The sequence below is a fragment of the Phalacrocorax carbo genome, chromosome 18 (genome assembly GCF_963921805.1).
Source record: "Phalacrocorax carbo chromosome 18, bPhaCar2.1, whole genome shotgun sequence".
Classification (NCBI taxonomy): Eukaryota; Metazoa; Chordata; class Aves; order Suliformes; family Phalacrocoracidae; genus Phalacrocorax; species Phalacrocorax carbo.
The window spans coordinates 1,958,184-1,975,456 of record NC_087530.1 but is presented as its reverse complement, the minus strand read 5'-3'; the positions used below and the strand labels follow the sequence as shown (position 1 = coordinate 1,975,456).

Sequence of the window (17,273 nt, the reverse complement as noted above, 5' to 3'; positions counted from 1 at the left end):
ATTTTCACAGTAAGATTTTCGTAGTTTGTGAAAGCAGCTGAATTGTAAAGACTTACTAAAATCAACAGCAATAAATGAAAACCAAGTAAAATAATAATTGCAATTCAATATATTACTAGCATGAGTATAAATATTATGTTTATCGTTCATGTTTACATTTATTTCTGTTCTGATACTGGCAGGCATTGAAAACACATGTTAGCAGTAAGCCACACTGGAATGTCAAGCAGCTTTTGAATCCAAATATGCATAATCCTTCATATGAAACACCATATGAAAACAATGGTTAAACTGACTCAGTTCTCCTCCACCTACTTGCAGTGAGTCGTCGTATTAAATATTGAGAAAGTTTGAATTTAAAAATTCTTGTGATCCATGTGCAGGGACAGCTACTGCCCTGTAACAGCACAAGCCCTTCTGCAGGACTTGCAATCTACTCCACAAGAGGGCAACCAAATTCCACTGCAAAATGGACAAATGATCCTGTAGGATTCAAAAGTGACCATTCATTTTAGCTAAAAACCAGAATATCTCCCCATCCTAGATGGCTGGGAAAAAGCTATCTATGCACTTAAGTTTGGGGGCAAGGGGACTCAACCTCCACCTCTTTTTCCCTCAAACCGTGGTGACGGGGAACTGGTACACATGGAGGGAAAAGGTGTGTTCAAAGAAACCAACCATTTTTCTTTTTATGGGATTTTAGTATCTTCAGATACATCAGATATCCTGTAATCTTGGGCATCAGCTAAAGCATTGCACTTTACTGCCAGTAAAGCCACCACGGGCTGGGACATAAGCAAACAACGCGAAGGGGCTGTGATACCAGCATTTACTTCGTGCGGCAGGTGGAGATGAATGACAAGGAAATCTCGGTGACAGGTTAGATCAGTGCAACCATCTTGTGGCCCCTGAGCCTTTTGCTTGTAGTCTGTGAGCGGTTCCAGCGTGCCTTCCCATGCTAAGGCTGCACTGCCACAACACAGGATGTTTGGAAAATGCTACTGCGCTCCACGTTCACGGACAGCCTCAAAGATGCTTCACATGTGGGGAACACCAGCCTAATCTTGTCTCATGGCTTGGAAAACACGTCCTGGCTCTGTTGCCTGCTGTTCTTGCTGCTCAGTTGTTTCCTCTGGAGTACCAAGCAGGTCTGTCCCTACTCCAGCCTCATTTTTCACACCACCTTCTTCTAAGGTTGACTGCCCCAGGCAAAATGCACAGTTCTTAAGATTCCCCAATTCTGAACTGAGCGGAGGCAACCTGCTTATTCTGACACTTCCGAAGTGCAGCTAACACCAGCCTCTGTATCCAATCAGAACTTTGTGCTGTTGAATTTTTTGTACTTCTGAACAGCTGAAGTAGCTACACTCTGAAGAATCCAAATAATTTAAAATCCAAAATGCATATTGACACAGCCTACACGTACATTTGTCACACACAATAGTGTCTTTTGGGGTACGTTAGTAAGGTTCAATATATCCATTCTCTTCTTAGGTCTTCACTTGATGGCCTATTGTCTAACTCAAGTATGGCAACGCATTAAGAATATCTGCAACGATGCACAGTAGTCTCTTCTTTGTAAAAAATATTTTAATATGTGACATTCATGAAACTACCTGAAAAAATCTCTCCAAGGTAACAGAATATACTGCTCATATGAACAAGAGAGATGGTGGAAACCAACACATTTTACCAACCAACTTATTTGGAACATCAACCCTGTTTACCTCATAGTCAATCTAAAGAGATGATAAGTTTGCTCATACTATGCAAGACAGTTAAGCTCTACAAGCCTTCACTGTAGAGCTCATTACAGATCTATTAATGGGTCTCTAACAAGCATGAGACACAACCCTTACCTGCCACCACTATAAAACAAATTATTCTATATCTTCCAGGTAAAGCCTGGCAAGAACAGTGGCTCTGCAGGGATGTGGCTAACAATTTCATTTAAAGCATAGTTCAAAACAAAACAACATAGAAATGAAAAAACCTCCAAAACGTGCAAACTTTCACTAAACAGGCTGATCAGATTATGTCTAACTTGGCAAACCAGAATTCTCCAGTAAGTAAACTTAGGTTTCTGGCTTTTTTATAATTCCTCTAAAATGTTCCAAAAATTAAAACCCAAATTTTTTTGTTAGTTAAAAATTTACTTTGTAGCATTTTTAAAATCCTCCTCTGGCTAGTTCCAGTTCTGAATGCGCTGTTTGTTGACGCAACTAGAGAGAAGCAGGGCAGCAAAGCACTTACTGTTCTGGACTAGAAACTGAAGTCCTTCGACCTTCCACAGCAATGTTGCTCTTGGGTCTCTTAACAACATGCGGTCTTGGCGGGCGGACCTATTACATGCACACACATAGAAGACATTTCATCAAACACTTCAAGCTGATCAAACACAGACATAAACAACAAAACATCCATAACCACCACTACCTTAAAGGTATCTTCCATTCAGAATCGCTTTTAATCTTTATTCTTTTGTGCCACAACAATGTTTGAAATTATTGTAGATATACAAATTAATATAAAGTATGAATAAACACTACAGGGACCTACAACTTGTCTAAGGACACAAAAAACCCCAACACACTACATTTTGGATAGCAAATGAAGCATGTGCTGTCACTGTTAGCTATTAGCAAAGCAACAGAAATTTCTTCCACTGTCCTGCTTGGTACAGGCTAAATTTCTGATAAAAGACTCCCTAAACGTGAACTTCCCCTTGTGCAGTTAGTTGGTGGAGTAAAACTGGAAAATCCTGTGTGCTGCTGTACATCATATGGGAAAGCGGAGTTCAGCTCTGACATCATGATCCTTTTGTCCACTTGTTCATTGGAACCCAGCTTCCCAGGTGAAGACTCCTATGTAAGGGAGCACTGAAAAATTTGTACTTAGATTAATGTTAAGACGTAAACCAGCTCAGTCTTCATTAAAAATTTTCTTTCTTTCAGCAGCTGAACAGACCTTCGCCAGACATATTATCAACCCTAAAGTTATGTTACTGTATCTTTTGTTTCCTGTAATAAAACCCAAAGCTTTTCTATGGAAGACGACGCTGCTGCCAATCCAGTCTTAAATAACATATCCATCGCCTTCTAACGTTCAGAAATCAAGCTTAATCTGCTTGCATTAACTCCACAAGCAAACAAGCTTTACTTCGTGGAAAGGACTAAGCACACGTGATCACTATATAGGCAAAGTTTATGCACGTCCCTACCTATACCAGCGAGGAATCCTGCTGATGAACTTAGCCCTTTGGGTCAGATGTGGGAACGAACGTTTGCAGCATCAGGGTCAGGCTGTACAAACCAGCTTTCCATTTTTCATTAAGGAAGTACTACCTTGCCTGAAATGGGGTCTGATTTGTTGGCTTGGCTGAATGCTAGTTTCAACAGAAATCCCCAAAGCCCTCCAATAAAGTTAGGAATACAACTCAACTTCTGACCTCCCTGAGCCTGTGCTCCCTTAATGGCCACAGTACAAAGGAAGCTGCTAAAGGCCTGCAACCTAAACGCTCTTTGGATGACTAATGAATTTGTTTGCCATGGTAGAATAGATGCAGATTTTCCCCTACCTCCGCAAGTTTTCATTGGTTTGTTTGGGGTTTTTTTTAAGTATTATTGGTTGGAGGGTGGGGTATTTCTGGGATTTTATTTTATTTTATTTTTTTCCAGGCATATAAACATCAAATTTTCTTGCCAGGAAAAAGCCAGCGAATTGCGTGCAGTGTTTCTGCGCTACACCACAGTATGCAGAAGATAGTAGCAGGATTATTGTATTGAATTTTCATTTCAAAGGAAATGGTGTAGAGCAGATATGATGAAGAAATCCAGAGATGTATTGCCACTATTTCTTAGGAAAAAGGGCTTATAAAAAGGTCAGATGTTAAGGTCTTGAAGATCAGTCCCCACACAAGGCTGCTCCTCTCTACAATAAAGACAGCTTAAGAATGTGAATTTATGGCAGGAATGGAAGGATTAAGTTTGTGGCAACTTCAGCTGAACTTGCAACGTGGTGAAACATGGGGAAAAGAACAACAGAGCTAATTAGACGAGCTGAGCTGTCAGAGTGCGGCTGAATGGCTCGGTGCCAACAAACAAAAGGAATGGGCTGGCAATCAGCAGGATCGATGAAGAATACTGCTTCATTAGGGTTGATAAAACAGAGAGAGAGAGCGAGTGTGTGCAAGAGAGGGGGGAGAGAAGCAAGAGGAATTGGGGGGAGAAGAGAGCAAGAAGGAGAAAGCGAAAAAGAAAGGAAGAAAGAAACCTGTTTAATTAAATCTGAGCTGGAAGATGATGTGTAAAGCTGGCTTGTCATCATGCTGTGAACACTTTCACCTTTTGGGTGGTACCCCGGGGGAGTGACGGTGATGAGGGAAAGAGATGAGAGTTTTGGATGGCTCCAGGGGGCCACCAGACCAGTGAAGTGCAGGGTGACATGCTAAGCAGGATTTAGAGCATTGTTCATGGGGGACTGCAGGGAAAAGCCAGGAATCAAGCCAATTCCTTGCTGGATTTTGAGCCTTATGTAGCCAAATGGGCACGGTTAAATGCTTATCAAATGCAAAAGTATGAAAGAAATCCAATTACATGAGCATACAGCCAAAGGAATAAAGGTAAACATCCAGTACAGAGGGGTTAAATGTGCTTATTACTGTCCCCATCAACTTTATGCATAATTATTATATTTTAACTTTTTCTAATGGAATGAAGTTTCCAAACAGCCACTATTAATCCAAACAGTTCTCTATTAATTATAAGCAACAACCCTCTCCCTTTCATAATACCACAGCACATTTCCAAAACAGCATAATGTAAAGAACATATCTGTTCTGCTTCCTTAACCTTTCTTTGGTCTGTGTTTTTGTTTTTATTATTAGTAATGACTCACACTGCAAGGACTAGTGCCCATGGATTCTTCCTCATAACGGATCTATCCTGAAAACAGTAGGTATTTCTCAGGAATTCTGCTATTATGTGGACTTGGTTGGAAGAGCAGAGGGACTTGGTCTCCTCATTCAGTGCTTGCTGTAAAAGGCTAGGGTAAATTGCTTGCTGATACCCACCTCTGTAATATATGCCAAGACTAAGAGAAGGAAAAAGCAGCCTGCACAAAGTATTATTTATATACAGAAAAATGTGTTTCGACTATTAAAAGCCAAATAACAGTTCTGAACAACAACAAATTTGTGTATATTTGGTACAAGCATATTTTTGGGAGCGATTATAATCATTTGCATTTATCTTGAATTTCTTCTTGATGAATGAAGCATTTCTGTTCCACTTACTGACACAGCTAGATGAATGCAACAGGAGCTTTCATTATTACATTTCCAACCTTTTATCAATCACATTGGGAGGAAAGACAGTTGACACAAACACATTAGAGCAAGGACTATTAATGCACTACAGCTGGGAGATTAAACAGTCTTAGCAAGACTTTGATGTAATAAATTACTCAATGTGAACAACACTGTTCAGCAACTTTTATACAGAGGAATCGCACTGTGCCCTCGTACACCTGCCAAACACAAAACAAGAGGGCTATGGAGCACTATGGGAAGCCCAGAGTGCCACAGAAAGTTTGTTCCTAGTGTAACGTAGGTGGGAGGGTCTCCCATATCAATTATGTTTCAGAGAACACATATAAGCACAGTCAATGCTACCTTTTAAACACAGAAAACAGAAATCTTCAGAGCAGGAATCCATAAAAATGACTCTGTTAAGCTCAACACCCGGAGTTAAAAAGAGGGAAGAAAAGAAACACATGCTATTGAAATGTAACATAGGAACATGCACCAAAGATCAAAAGTTAACGCACACCCAAATGCACTTGTTAACTTGCCTGCTCATCCGAAACATATTTTTAACAAGTTTTAGCAAGATTAGATTTGAAAACTTGCATCTCTCTCTTTCTTACACACGTACACGTATGTATAAGGAAGCAAGGAGTAAGATGTGTTTGCCTTTTGGGGGAATTAGATTCACAAAGCAAAAGTCCTGAATAGAAATAAATATCTTCCCAGGCCGTTGCAAAAATCATCACCCCTTCTAAACGGATACCACTTTCCTGTACTACTAAAAAAAAAAACAAACCACAAAAAAACCCACACTGGTGCGGACCCAGCGCATTCTCCAGTTTTAAAGCCATCTGGCACAGCTACTACACAGCAACTGTCCTACAGTTAATGTTTTGAATAAAAAACTGCTGAGATAAGGTATCCCTGCCTCACACAATACACTATTGCACTGAGAATAATTTCTGTGGAGTTCTTCTATGGAAGAGTCGCTTCCTCTGGCCAACATGCTGTGCCTACAGTTCTTATACTGTGTAATTACATGGAGTCCCAGCTTGCATTTTAAATGAACATAAAGTATATATGTATATCATCCATAATGTGGTGCTAATGTTCTACTGCCCAAATATAGACTTCCCTTTCTTCATGTGTATTCACTCATCTATTCCACGGAGAAAAATTAAGCGTCCCAAATTAATTTAAAGCATAACTTGCAGAGAATAAATACTTTCTCCTCAGACTTCTGCTTCCTTTCATATTTGAGTTTAGTGCAAGTCTTCAAAAGCTCACTGGCTAAAAACTTATGTCAGCCTAGCAAGGCTTTTTGTTCAAGAAATCACTGCAAAAGTAAAAACAAATGTTGCAACAGCAGCATCAGTTACCTGCAGAACTGACTGAAAGCTGCAGAACTCGTCAAAGAAAAGCAGAATAAATGCAGGTCCCAGGGCTGTGCCGCAGCAGAGAAGAAGGGAGTTTAGGAGCATAATTCACACATTGCTTTTTTTGCAAAGTTTGACAATCCAAACTACCGAGGTTTAGTAATGCTACTACGAGCGTAATTCAGGCAGTGTTAAGCTGTGGCAGTGAAACAAAGCTACCAGCTACTCACGGGCCTAGATGAGCGCTGTATCTTTGGAGGCGGTGGCCGAGGTGGACGGAGTCTTTGCTGCTGTATCAAAGTGGAAACTAAATTAAATAGTCACCTACATGAAAACACCTCTGATTTTGTGGCAAAAGCAGTATAGGTGGATGACAACACGTGATTTACCTTAACTTCATACTCACCTCACAAAATGCAGTTGGTTCTTTCCCCCCCGCCCAAAACAGCGACAAATCTCATGATTTGCAAAGTGCCACAATAGAAAACGTAGCTATATTTGCCTGTTGATGTCAGCTTAACAAAGCTTATGTTAAACCAAAGGTAGCACAATCAGCACTCCAGACCAGATCGTCCAATATTTACTGAGACAAAGCTGCTCAAGGCGGATTCTTGGACTGCTAGGTCTGAGTGTTCCAGACAACATTAATGCAAATGGAAAGGATCCTGCAAAGCAGGATATTCAAAAAAGCTTTCACTAACATCTCAAGAGTGATTTTGGTGCTTGTGAAAACTTACAGTAAGGGCCTCAAACGAGCAAAGACATTTAAGAGCATGGGAAAAAGCCCCTAAGTCAATTAAACTTTTCATACACTTAAAGACGAGCACGTGTTTAGATACTGTACTGGATGGAGGTTTAAATGCATTGCCTAGAGCAAAGTGTGTACTGTCATTGTAAAGACAACTACAAGCCCCATCACCAGCACTTCTGATGAATACAGAACAGTGCATTAAGATGCCTATTTCTGTCTCTCATTTTTTGAAGTAGCAGTTGGCCAACTCATTGCTTTGTAAGAGCACTGGAGCTATTCCAATCCAGTTGCTTTTGACTGAGCCAGCAGCATGACTCTCCTCACGCAGATGGCACCGTAAGGTATAGTCTGCTAGACAAGGAATCCACTGACAGTTAACGAGATCCTAAATAAAACCATCCTAAAGTACAACTTTGATATTGAGGACAAGATTAAGTTCTGCGGCAGCTCGTACACGTACTAGCACTTCACGAGAGAAGTGCAGCCCTCGGCGAGGAGTCCGCGGGAACGTCTCTGAACACCTGCTCAGCCAGACGATGCCAACTGCATCACTGCCCCCAGCCCACGGTGCCTTCCGTAAACAAACACCCATCAGCCAGAGAGAGAAGGAATGGAAACTGGCAGTGGGAGTCAGCTTCGTCAGACAGAAAAAGAAAGCTTATGCAGATTACTGTATTTCTTTCCAAAAAAGATTCCAGATTCATCTCTCAGCAGTTCTTCCTACTAGCATAGTCTTTATTCTAGATTGACAGACATTCTCTCTCAGCTGCCCTCACACTGTGTAATAGTACAACTCCAGCCTACCCTTTTTCACACCATTTTCATTCTCTTCTTGCATCTCTTCAGACTTCTCTTTCAAATTTCCCATTAAATCGTACTTTTGCATCCATTGGTTCATTTCTCCTTACTTGTGTTGTCAGCGAAGGAGTGCCAGACTGCACACATGTACTTGGCTCAGCCTTTTGGGGTGGGTGAGGGAAAAGAAAAAATAAATAAGGGACGCTTGGGATGAAGAGCTGAGGCCAGAATTACGCCATGTGACAGCTTCCCTCTGTATTTTCCACGAAAGCAAGTATGAAAACAAAGAGAACAAAGAGAGCGATGGCAGGGTGGCGAGCTGCGGTGGCTGCCACTAGCCCTACTGAACCGTGTCTCTTCTGTACCTCGTATTACTCAATTCAGTCACAGCAGCTGAGTTATGCCGCTGTGTATCTTTCGGTCTTATCTGCTCAGCCTGAGAGCACAATCTTAAAATATATTTAACTTCTGTTACGTGACATAGCATACTTGTTTTCCATTATGTTTCAGAAGCATAATGGGACAGCTGAAAAATCTGAAATTTGCTCTTCTCTAGTTACTTAAGGCATTCACTTACTACCTAGCAACTTAGGCGAAGTATTTGATGATGCAGAAAACCAAGACGCAGTTATTATTCATTTATTTTTTCAAATTTTTATACCTCCCGCATATATAGTTCCCTTTGTTATTTTTTCTCTTTTACTTACCTAGAAATTGTGAACACTTCTACATTATAAAATTCTCAAGTACATTATTTAGGTGGGAAATGCAAGTATTTTCCTAAAGCCATGGCTAGCAGTGTCTTGAGTACTATTGATTTTTCCATTAATATTTTAATTCTGGACAAATATGTATTTATTGATATAAGAATTACACAGTGTTACTTAACATATTGATGTTGGCGTTTCTTCAGTATTAGTTGATATCACTGAATGTGTTTTTTTTTGTTTGTTTCAAACACCATACTACAGCCTAGGAAGCTTCTTGGATGTGGGAATCAGTTTTTCCTTTCCACAGTTTTATATATATATACGCACATGCATATAAACATATATATATACACACACGCCACCTATATATAAAAAAGGATAATTTTTGAGGAAACACTGCAAGACTGGAGCATCAACAGTGTTAGCTGATGAACCAATGGCAGTTGCTATAAAAGCTTCAGAAAAAAGTGTGACAAAGGCAGCCCCCTCAGAGCCAGCCAGCCAGCACGGGAGTGAGGATTACCTCCCAGCAAGATGGTCAATACATTGATTATCGCCACTGCAAGGACAAGTAGAACCGAGCTTTACTTACCCACTCACATACTCGCTGGAGGAAAAATATTTTTCTGAGAAAAAGTGTGACAGGATTTGTTAATTATCTGCCCCGTCACTGATTGGACAATGGCAATAAAATCAAGTTTTAAATATTTGGGGGTATCTGAAACTACGCCTTGTGTTAAAAGAGTCACCAATATCGGTACCCTTTTCAGTTCACATTAGTGATGCAGCTGAAGACTATCCATGCCCAAGTCCGAGAGCACACAGAAGAGTAAGAGCATTAGATATTCCAGTACAACGTGGAGGAGTTTAACAGGGCTACCATCTCACTGCATACCCCTTGCCTGCAGCCAAACCACATGCAGCACTAATATTTTACTCCTGTTAGTCCTAACTGACCAACAATTACAGGTCAGACCTGAAAACATGACGTTGGCCTAGAACTCAAAACAATATTTACATTTTTTCCCTTCCGTCTCCAAATAATAAGCATAAGCCCCTGTTGCTTTCAGTTTTTCTCTCATTTCAAGAGGGTCAAAACCTCTCTTCTTTAATATGAGCAGTGATTCTCATTTAGTTACTCAGCTCCAGGACCAAGGACTACTGAAGGGAGTATTTCTCAAGGTTTATGATACACGCAGGAGCTTTCTACACTTATGGAGGCTACCTCAGCTTCCATTTTATTTGGGGATTCTGAAGTGGCACAGATTTGTAAATAACTATTTCTTTACTTAATTATTTGTGATTCAAATAGACTTTTTTAACATAATATAACATCATAAGCTCAAGTGTGATGTCATACCTGCAGTCATCTTTCCAACATCGTCCTCCTTTTTACTACGCTTTCTATTGGTATCAGCACTGATTCTTCTAGCTGCTGTTCCAAATGTACCTTTTCATTGACTGAACTCTCCTCTTCTCTTACTGAAATTATCACATGACAAATCAATGCCACACAGACTGACATCTTGAATTCCAGGTGGAATTCAGTCCAGCCACAATTTACTGATGAATCCGTAGCTTTGAAGAGTCATAATCTAAACTCCTTCCCAACCTACCCTAAAAAAAAAAAATAATCATTGTTCAAATTCATGACCTTGCTACAAGGCTTGCCAGTCAAAGAAAGGGCGGATGGCTGCTTTTTCACTGTTATCTGTTGCATCCGCATCTTGAGACGCTTTCCTCAGACGGCAGTTAAAATTCTGCACCTATCTACTGAAAAGTTTGTTTCTCCTCCGGAACAGCTGGTACTTTTCTCTGCAAGCAGCAAGACACTGGGCAAGACACATGGTACACAAGGTGAGTCTGTACAAGAAGCAGCAGTAACACACTCCAGCAAAAGTTTCAGCTGGCTCATTTTTGGTCAGGTTCTGTAACGCAGAATTCAGTTCGATGGAAAATGAAGGAAGGAGAGAAGGAAAGGGAGAAAGTTTTTTTCTTCCTCTAGATCATAGGAAGTTTTCAGACAGAATGTTCTGGTTTGCCCAAGGACAGAACAAGCACGTTTTGTGCAAGTATCGTTTTAGTTCTATGTAAGTGAAAATAAAAATCACCCCGTGTATTCATGTATAAGCCAAGAGTTTCAAGCTGAAATGCAAAGTCAGGTGAGGAGAAGACAGTGGGACTTCCAGGCAAATAAGCAAACTACCACATAAAAACTGCCTGACGAAAATAATTTCACAGACATAAGACACGTTCCTGATGCAAAATCTAGAAGCAGTTATTTGGTGTACACACCAGAGGTAGGATCTCTCTCATATGCGGTTTCTGTTCATAGGCAGGTCAGCACACAGGGTGCGTGCAGTGCTCTGACAGTGGGGGGGGCAGGTGCCGTGAGGGAAAGGAGTTATAACTCGGCCAAATACCCTCCTAAAACGAGCTCTCAACAGTGCTTTCTGAACAAGCAGAAAGACAAACGCTGAAGTTTCATTCTCAAGGATGGTTAAACCCAGGAGCAGCGCAAGCATAGACTCCATGTGCTCCCAGAGCCGTGCAGGCAGCGGCAGAAGTCACACAACCCTCCCGCGAGCTGGACTTAGGCGGGCTCTTGGTATCCAGGCACCGAGCTGAAGGAAACCGACGGGTCCCACAGCCCAGGTCTAAGGGGGATAAGGTTAATACTGAACTGCACACAGTGGCTGAGCTAACTACAGAAGCTGGAGTGAAGAAAGGGGCTTGGTAAAGCAGGAGAACACACGGTCAGTTGGCATTTGTACACCATGGCCTCTATCAGACGTTTCCTGGTGCTACTCAAGCAGAGGTTTTTTTCTTTGGGTTATGGTTATGGCAGATCTACTCAGTAACAGTGAACTACTCCTTTGCAGGAGCTAATACTTTCATATCCTTATCCTGTCACTGGATTATTTTGCCACCCAAGATTTAAATATCACATATGACTAAGCCTTAATCTCTGATCAAAAATTAGTTCTATGGGTTTCCACAATAAAGACACATACAAATGCTGCTTTGGGAAAAGATTAAAGGTGTGGAAACTTCTGTGTCTCTTGGACTTTAAAAGAGGCATCGTGTTAACTTAACTCTCAGAACTGTGACCTCGGTACTTGTAAAAACACAGTCAAATCCACCAGTCAGGTTCAAATTTATCTTATCCACTGCTATGCTACCAGAAATAAAGCTCATTTTGAGGTCTTGTATGTATTACACCACATAATACATTTGCAAACCCTAAACAGATCTGAAAGGAAAGATAAGACAAAACTACATATTCACAGCAGCGTGTTCTCTCCGCTAAATATGGGCAGGGAAACAGCACGGCTTGTATCAGCGCGGTGAAGCACAGAAGAGTAGGCAAAGGGCACTGAGGAGTAACTGACGTGGAGGTCCGCCAGGAGGTAACAGTTATTTGCCCTTTACCGGAGCTTCATTTTTAATGTTGATGTTAATATCTGTCATCAGAATGGGATAAGCAAGTATATTCAAACTATATGAAGGCCATATTTACTACAAAAGCCACTGATTTGAAGTTAATTTGTTAATGCAGCAAAACACGTTGTTTCTACAAGGTCAGTAGGGGAAGCTGTGTTGGAATATCAACTTAATTACCTGTGCTGTAAGGATGAACGGGTACAAACCAGCACATGGCTGCATTGCTAAAAGCTGCTAAATTGCTATTCTAGATATGTCCCTAAATGTATATACTATAGCTTTTCCTATGAAGGGGAGAAATGTCTAAATTAGCACTTTCTTACCAATAGCTGTTTACCAGCGTACCTTTTTACTCTAGATATTTTCTTAATTGTCTTGTTCTAAATACTTCTGAAGCAACAAGACAGAAAATTTGCAGAAAGCCAGTTTTATGACTGCAGATCTGGCACTGTTTTACTAATTATGAGACAAGTGATTTTAAGCTATGAGACGCTGGAGGAAGAAAAATCTTATATTCATGTTTACAGTGTAAAAATACTATTTAAAAATTATAGATCCCACGTCTCAAAGCTGCTATTATATATCCAAGGGACTTCCACATTACAGCTATTTGGGTTTTTTATACCACAGAAAATATTACAAAAAGATCATTTTTGGTGTCTGAGGTAACAGTTCGTGAGCAGAATATTATCTCAAACTAATTGTGGATGTCTGTTGAGATTTCTGGGTGTTTTTAAAGTGGTATTCAAAACAGACCCTTTTTAAGTAAATTAGAGGTGTTATTTCATGTGCGGCAACAAGTGCAACCAGAAAAAAATGCATAAAGGAAACACAACTAGATGAAAACTGTTTTGTCAGTACATGTAGAAGGAAGTGTTTCTCAATTAGTAGTGTGGGGTATTTCTAATGATTTCCAAAGTAAAGCTTTTCTGCATGAATATCTTATTTCCTTCAGAAATTCAGGACTGGTTTAAAAACAGCTAGTATGTTTTAAAGACGATCAGACATGGGAGAGAGATGCACTGTCCTGGCTGTACCCATGCTCAAACACATCACGCTGCGAAAGATCTGAAGTGCTGACTTTGGAAGAATATGCTGGACCTCAACTGAGCACTCAATAATAAAAAAAGGCAGAAAATAACAACACTGAAAAATGTATGGTACCTAAAAAGATTCAGTACAGAAAGCAGATGGAATCTATGAGGCAGCTGTTTTATTATCCATCCAGATCCCTGCACAGCGCTCACGCTACTTTTTACATACTCCCATATGTACAGCTCACAAACTGGGATGGCAAGAACGGTGTATGCTTTACAGCATATATTTTTAATTTACACTCTGAAATACTTCAACAGAAACCTGCTGGGTCCTGTGATAAAAATAATCTCCATGTTTTAAGGGATATCTCATTCTTCAAGCCATATTTGTAGACTGGGGAGAGGTAGAATGAATCTGGCAAAAATGTAGCAATGCTTATAGCTGTGCCAAGAATTTATGAAAGGGGCAGAGATTGCCACAATTAAACACTCTGATTAGTTTAATGGAGAAACAAGGACTATGCCCTTGCCTTTCTAGCCAGGAATCTTCTGTTACATAACGGAGAGCAGGACAGTAGGAGAAGGAAATGAAAGGTAAGTGCCTATAAGCTCCTGTTTTCCTGGCCACTGAATAAGAATCTTTATTCCAGATGTCTAAGTCGTATCTGGTGCCGTGGGATACTGCCAAAGATGCATAGGTCCATCCCAAAGCCACTAAGAGGAAACTGACGCTTTACTAAAGGGGAAGAAAGGGGTTTTCTGAAAGCCCACCTTTGCATCCTCGGACTCTCCTGGTCGAGACAAACACTGTCCTTCCTAATCAAGGGTGAGAAATACCTTTTTATGGTGCATCTAGACACAGAGCACTGACAACGCTCCCTCGTTTGGCAGTGCTGATAACGTCCATCTATTAATCTCATACCGTGCAAACCACCCCAGCATAGCTAACTTCCACAAATATATTGTACAACATACCACAGTTTGCTTTACATCTAGGATTTACAAAGTACTAACCAGATGTAGATCTCTCCTAAAACCAAGAATGAAAGTAGAAGCGTGATATCAGGATCACGTATATCTTGTCAAGTTAAAACGTTCCACCAGGATGAAGCAAATAGGCCTCTTAGCTACGTTTTATAATCTGCTTGTTAGGGAAGAGTGCCAGGGGCAGAAAATCCTAAAACCACCCGTTACGCTGCTGTGGATTGTTATTGTTTAGAACCGGTGCTATTCTAAAAACACATGGCTTAAATAATAAACCCCTTGACTGTAGAATTGAATGGTATTTATTTCCTTTGTCTGCAATTACAGAAAAAAGGAAGAATTTTGAGAATTAGATGGATATATTTTTCTATGTGCGCAGTAAGTCTGGAGCAGACAGACAGAATCAGGCCGTGCCCCAAAGTAGCATGTGTTCTTACATGATCTTGATGGGAGGGATATTATGTAGTAGTGGTTAACTTGTAATGGTATCTGTGGTTTAAAGACCTGTCAAGACTTCTGCTTACTTCCTAGCTCCAGCGACAGGAAAGTTCACATACTATGCAACCAAGCGGTACAAAACCCACAAAAGATGGTATCAATATGATCTGAGATTGTAACCACTTAGTTCTTCTATTTCAGTTTTGATCTGCTGTGCAGTTGAAAATAAACCCTGACCTCCTCCCATCTGTAAGTGCATTCAGTTCTTCTAAAACACTGTAAAAAAACCCAATCCCTAACTATTAAACTGATATTATTCAACACTTTGCAGTTTGAAGACTCCTGACATTTTCCAAAGGAGATGACTGTCAACAGCCTCTTATTTACCTGGCACAGATCCCAGGTGCCTCCAGACCACTGCAAGTTAAGCTACACGCAGTAGGTATCTCTTCCCGCAGGAAACAGATGCCTACAGAACACAAAACATTTAATTCAATTTAGAGTCGTTCTGGTTCAAAAAAAGCCTCACGCACTTTATTTCCTATTTTGTTTATAGGTAGTGAGGCCTTAGATGTCTCTCAGAATCATACTGCAGACAGCTATATACATAAGCCAGGAGCAGGCTAGCGTTCTTCTAATCCAGTTTCTAACTGCTCTGTTCTGTTTCTGTTGTGCTTTGACACGAGTGTTCCTTGCTGAGCCTTCCTTTTGCAATTTGCTTCAGCAATCAATGCCGTTTGGGTAAGGGGGTAATTTGCAACAATTCACTAGCTTAAATGCATACGCCATTTTTTTGTTCTGAGAAGGTATCAGAGAAAACCCAAAGACATTTCTGCTTACAGAAGGGGCTTCTGAGTGAATTTCTTTGAGACAGTCGCTTTTACATAGACCACTGCAGCATTTCACCCGTTCTCCTTGTCCCTCAGGGCAAGCCCTGGTGACTTAGTTCCATTTTTTATTTCTTTGATGTTTTGTCACATCCTTTGCACCTAATCTTTTGCATCAGATTTTTTCTGGACCCTGCAGTAGCAGCAGAATCCTGCATTGACAGTACCCATGCCTCAATCCTAGACAGATGGCTCGGTGAATGCACAGGTGTGTTCATGGTACTGAGGCACATTTAACACCCAGAAAACAACATATCCCATGGACTCTGCATGATACGCCTTAGCCTGAAAGCAGCATAACTTCCATTCATACAGAAAGAGAATAAAATCACAATTGTCTGTTACATTACTGCATGATGAAAGGACCATGAAAGAAAACTCCCTTAACTCACTGAGCCATGCCCTTTCTGGACTACTAGCAAAACAGCAAGGAGGTTTTTTTTTCAGACCCATTCACAGAGATAAAACAGGGAAGGGGCTGAGAGAGAATCTCATTGAGATGATGTTCAAATTTCCAAAGGCCTTCTACCAAAATGAGGTATATTTTGCAGGGGCTTGTTTTCATTCTGTTTCTCAACATACCTGGATGGAGAGACATGTTGCAAAAAATCCCAGACCCCAGGAATATATTTATCCCCATGTGTTAAAGTCTATCCATCTACTATCTCAGCAGAGTTTAAAATCACAGCTAATAGGTTAACAACTGTTTTTCTTCTGCTTCAAATGAAGAATATCAGAAAGCTGGGGGAATATTCGGCTTCCCAATTTGTACTGACTGCTCACTGCTACCTGCAATGTCTGTTTGACAGGACTGACATTTTGTACCGCTGTGAGATGGGAAAACGTGTGACATTTTTATTCATGGTGGCGTACGCCCTTGTAATGATCAGCCCTGGTCGATGTGCTTACTGCAGCAGCCCCGAGCCCTCGGAGAACAAACAAGAACCGAAGGTGCCAGCAGTTCGGCTGCCTTATTAAACACCACCAGGATTCTAACGAAGAGCAACTGCTGGAAAATCTCACTGTCAAATCCTCAAGGACATTGTCAACATGGAACTAACTACATATATTTTTCATTTAAAATACTGGAAAATCCAGCAATGCAATATTAAATATAAAGAAAAAAGCCTCACTATTTTGTGCATATTTTCTTTTTTACCGGTCATTTTGTCAGCTTTACATTGGGCTTTCTGCAGGCCTGATGCTGGAATTCAAATCAAGGAGATCATGTAACCCACATGATTTAAAGTGTTGGAAAATGGACATATCCCTTATTATCTTTTAACAGCTATTCCTCTCCAGCAAGCAGAATACTTGGGGGGGGGGGGGGGGGGGGGGGGGGAAGAGAGACAGTCTCTCATTTAAGGAGTTCTATAAACAGCAGTGACTATCTGCTTCGCTCGGCTTCATCGTTCACCGAGGAACTCTGCATAATTAGGGGGACACTCCTCCACACACACACACAAGTACATGGCTCCTCTATCTGTAGCATGGCACTCTGCAACCATTTTACTTGGTATTAATCAGTCCAGCTCTGAAGGGC

The 17,273-nt window shown here is 40.8% G+C and overlaps 1 protein-coding gene across 5 annotated transcripts in view; it reads right to left on the bottom strand.

The window, feature by feature from the left end:
* Positions 1-17,273, bottom strand: part of DENND1A (DENN domain containing 1A) — a 215,555-nt gene that overhangs the window by 15,042 nt on the left and 183,240 nt on the right. For 2 of the 5 annotated variants that reach the window (XM_064468569.1, XM_064468566.1), the window contains exons 20-21: positions 6,912-6,971; positions 2,254-2,342 (exon numbers count right to left, since the gene is read on the bottom strand). In XM_064468569.1, coding sequence (XP_064324639.1) covers positions 2,254-2,342; positions 6,912-6,971 — 149 coding nt within the window. The remainder of the gene's footprint in view (positions 1-2,253; positions 2,343-6,911; positions 6,972-17,273) is intronic. The other 3 variants (XM_064468570.1, XM_064468568.1, XM_064468567.1) reach the window with 2 other exon arrangements.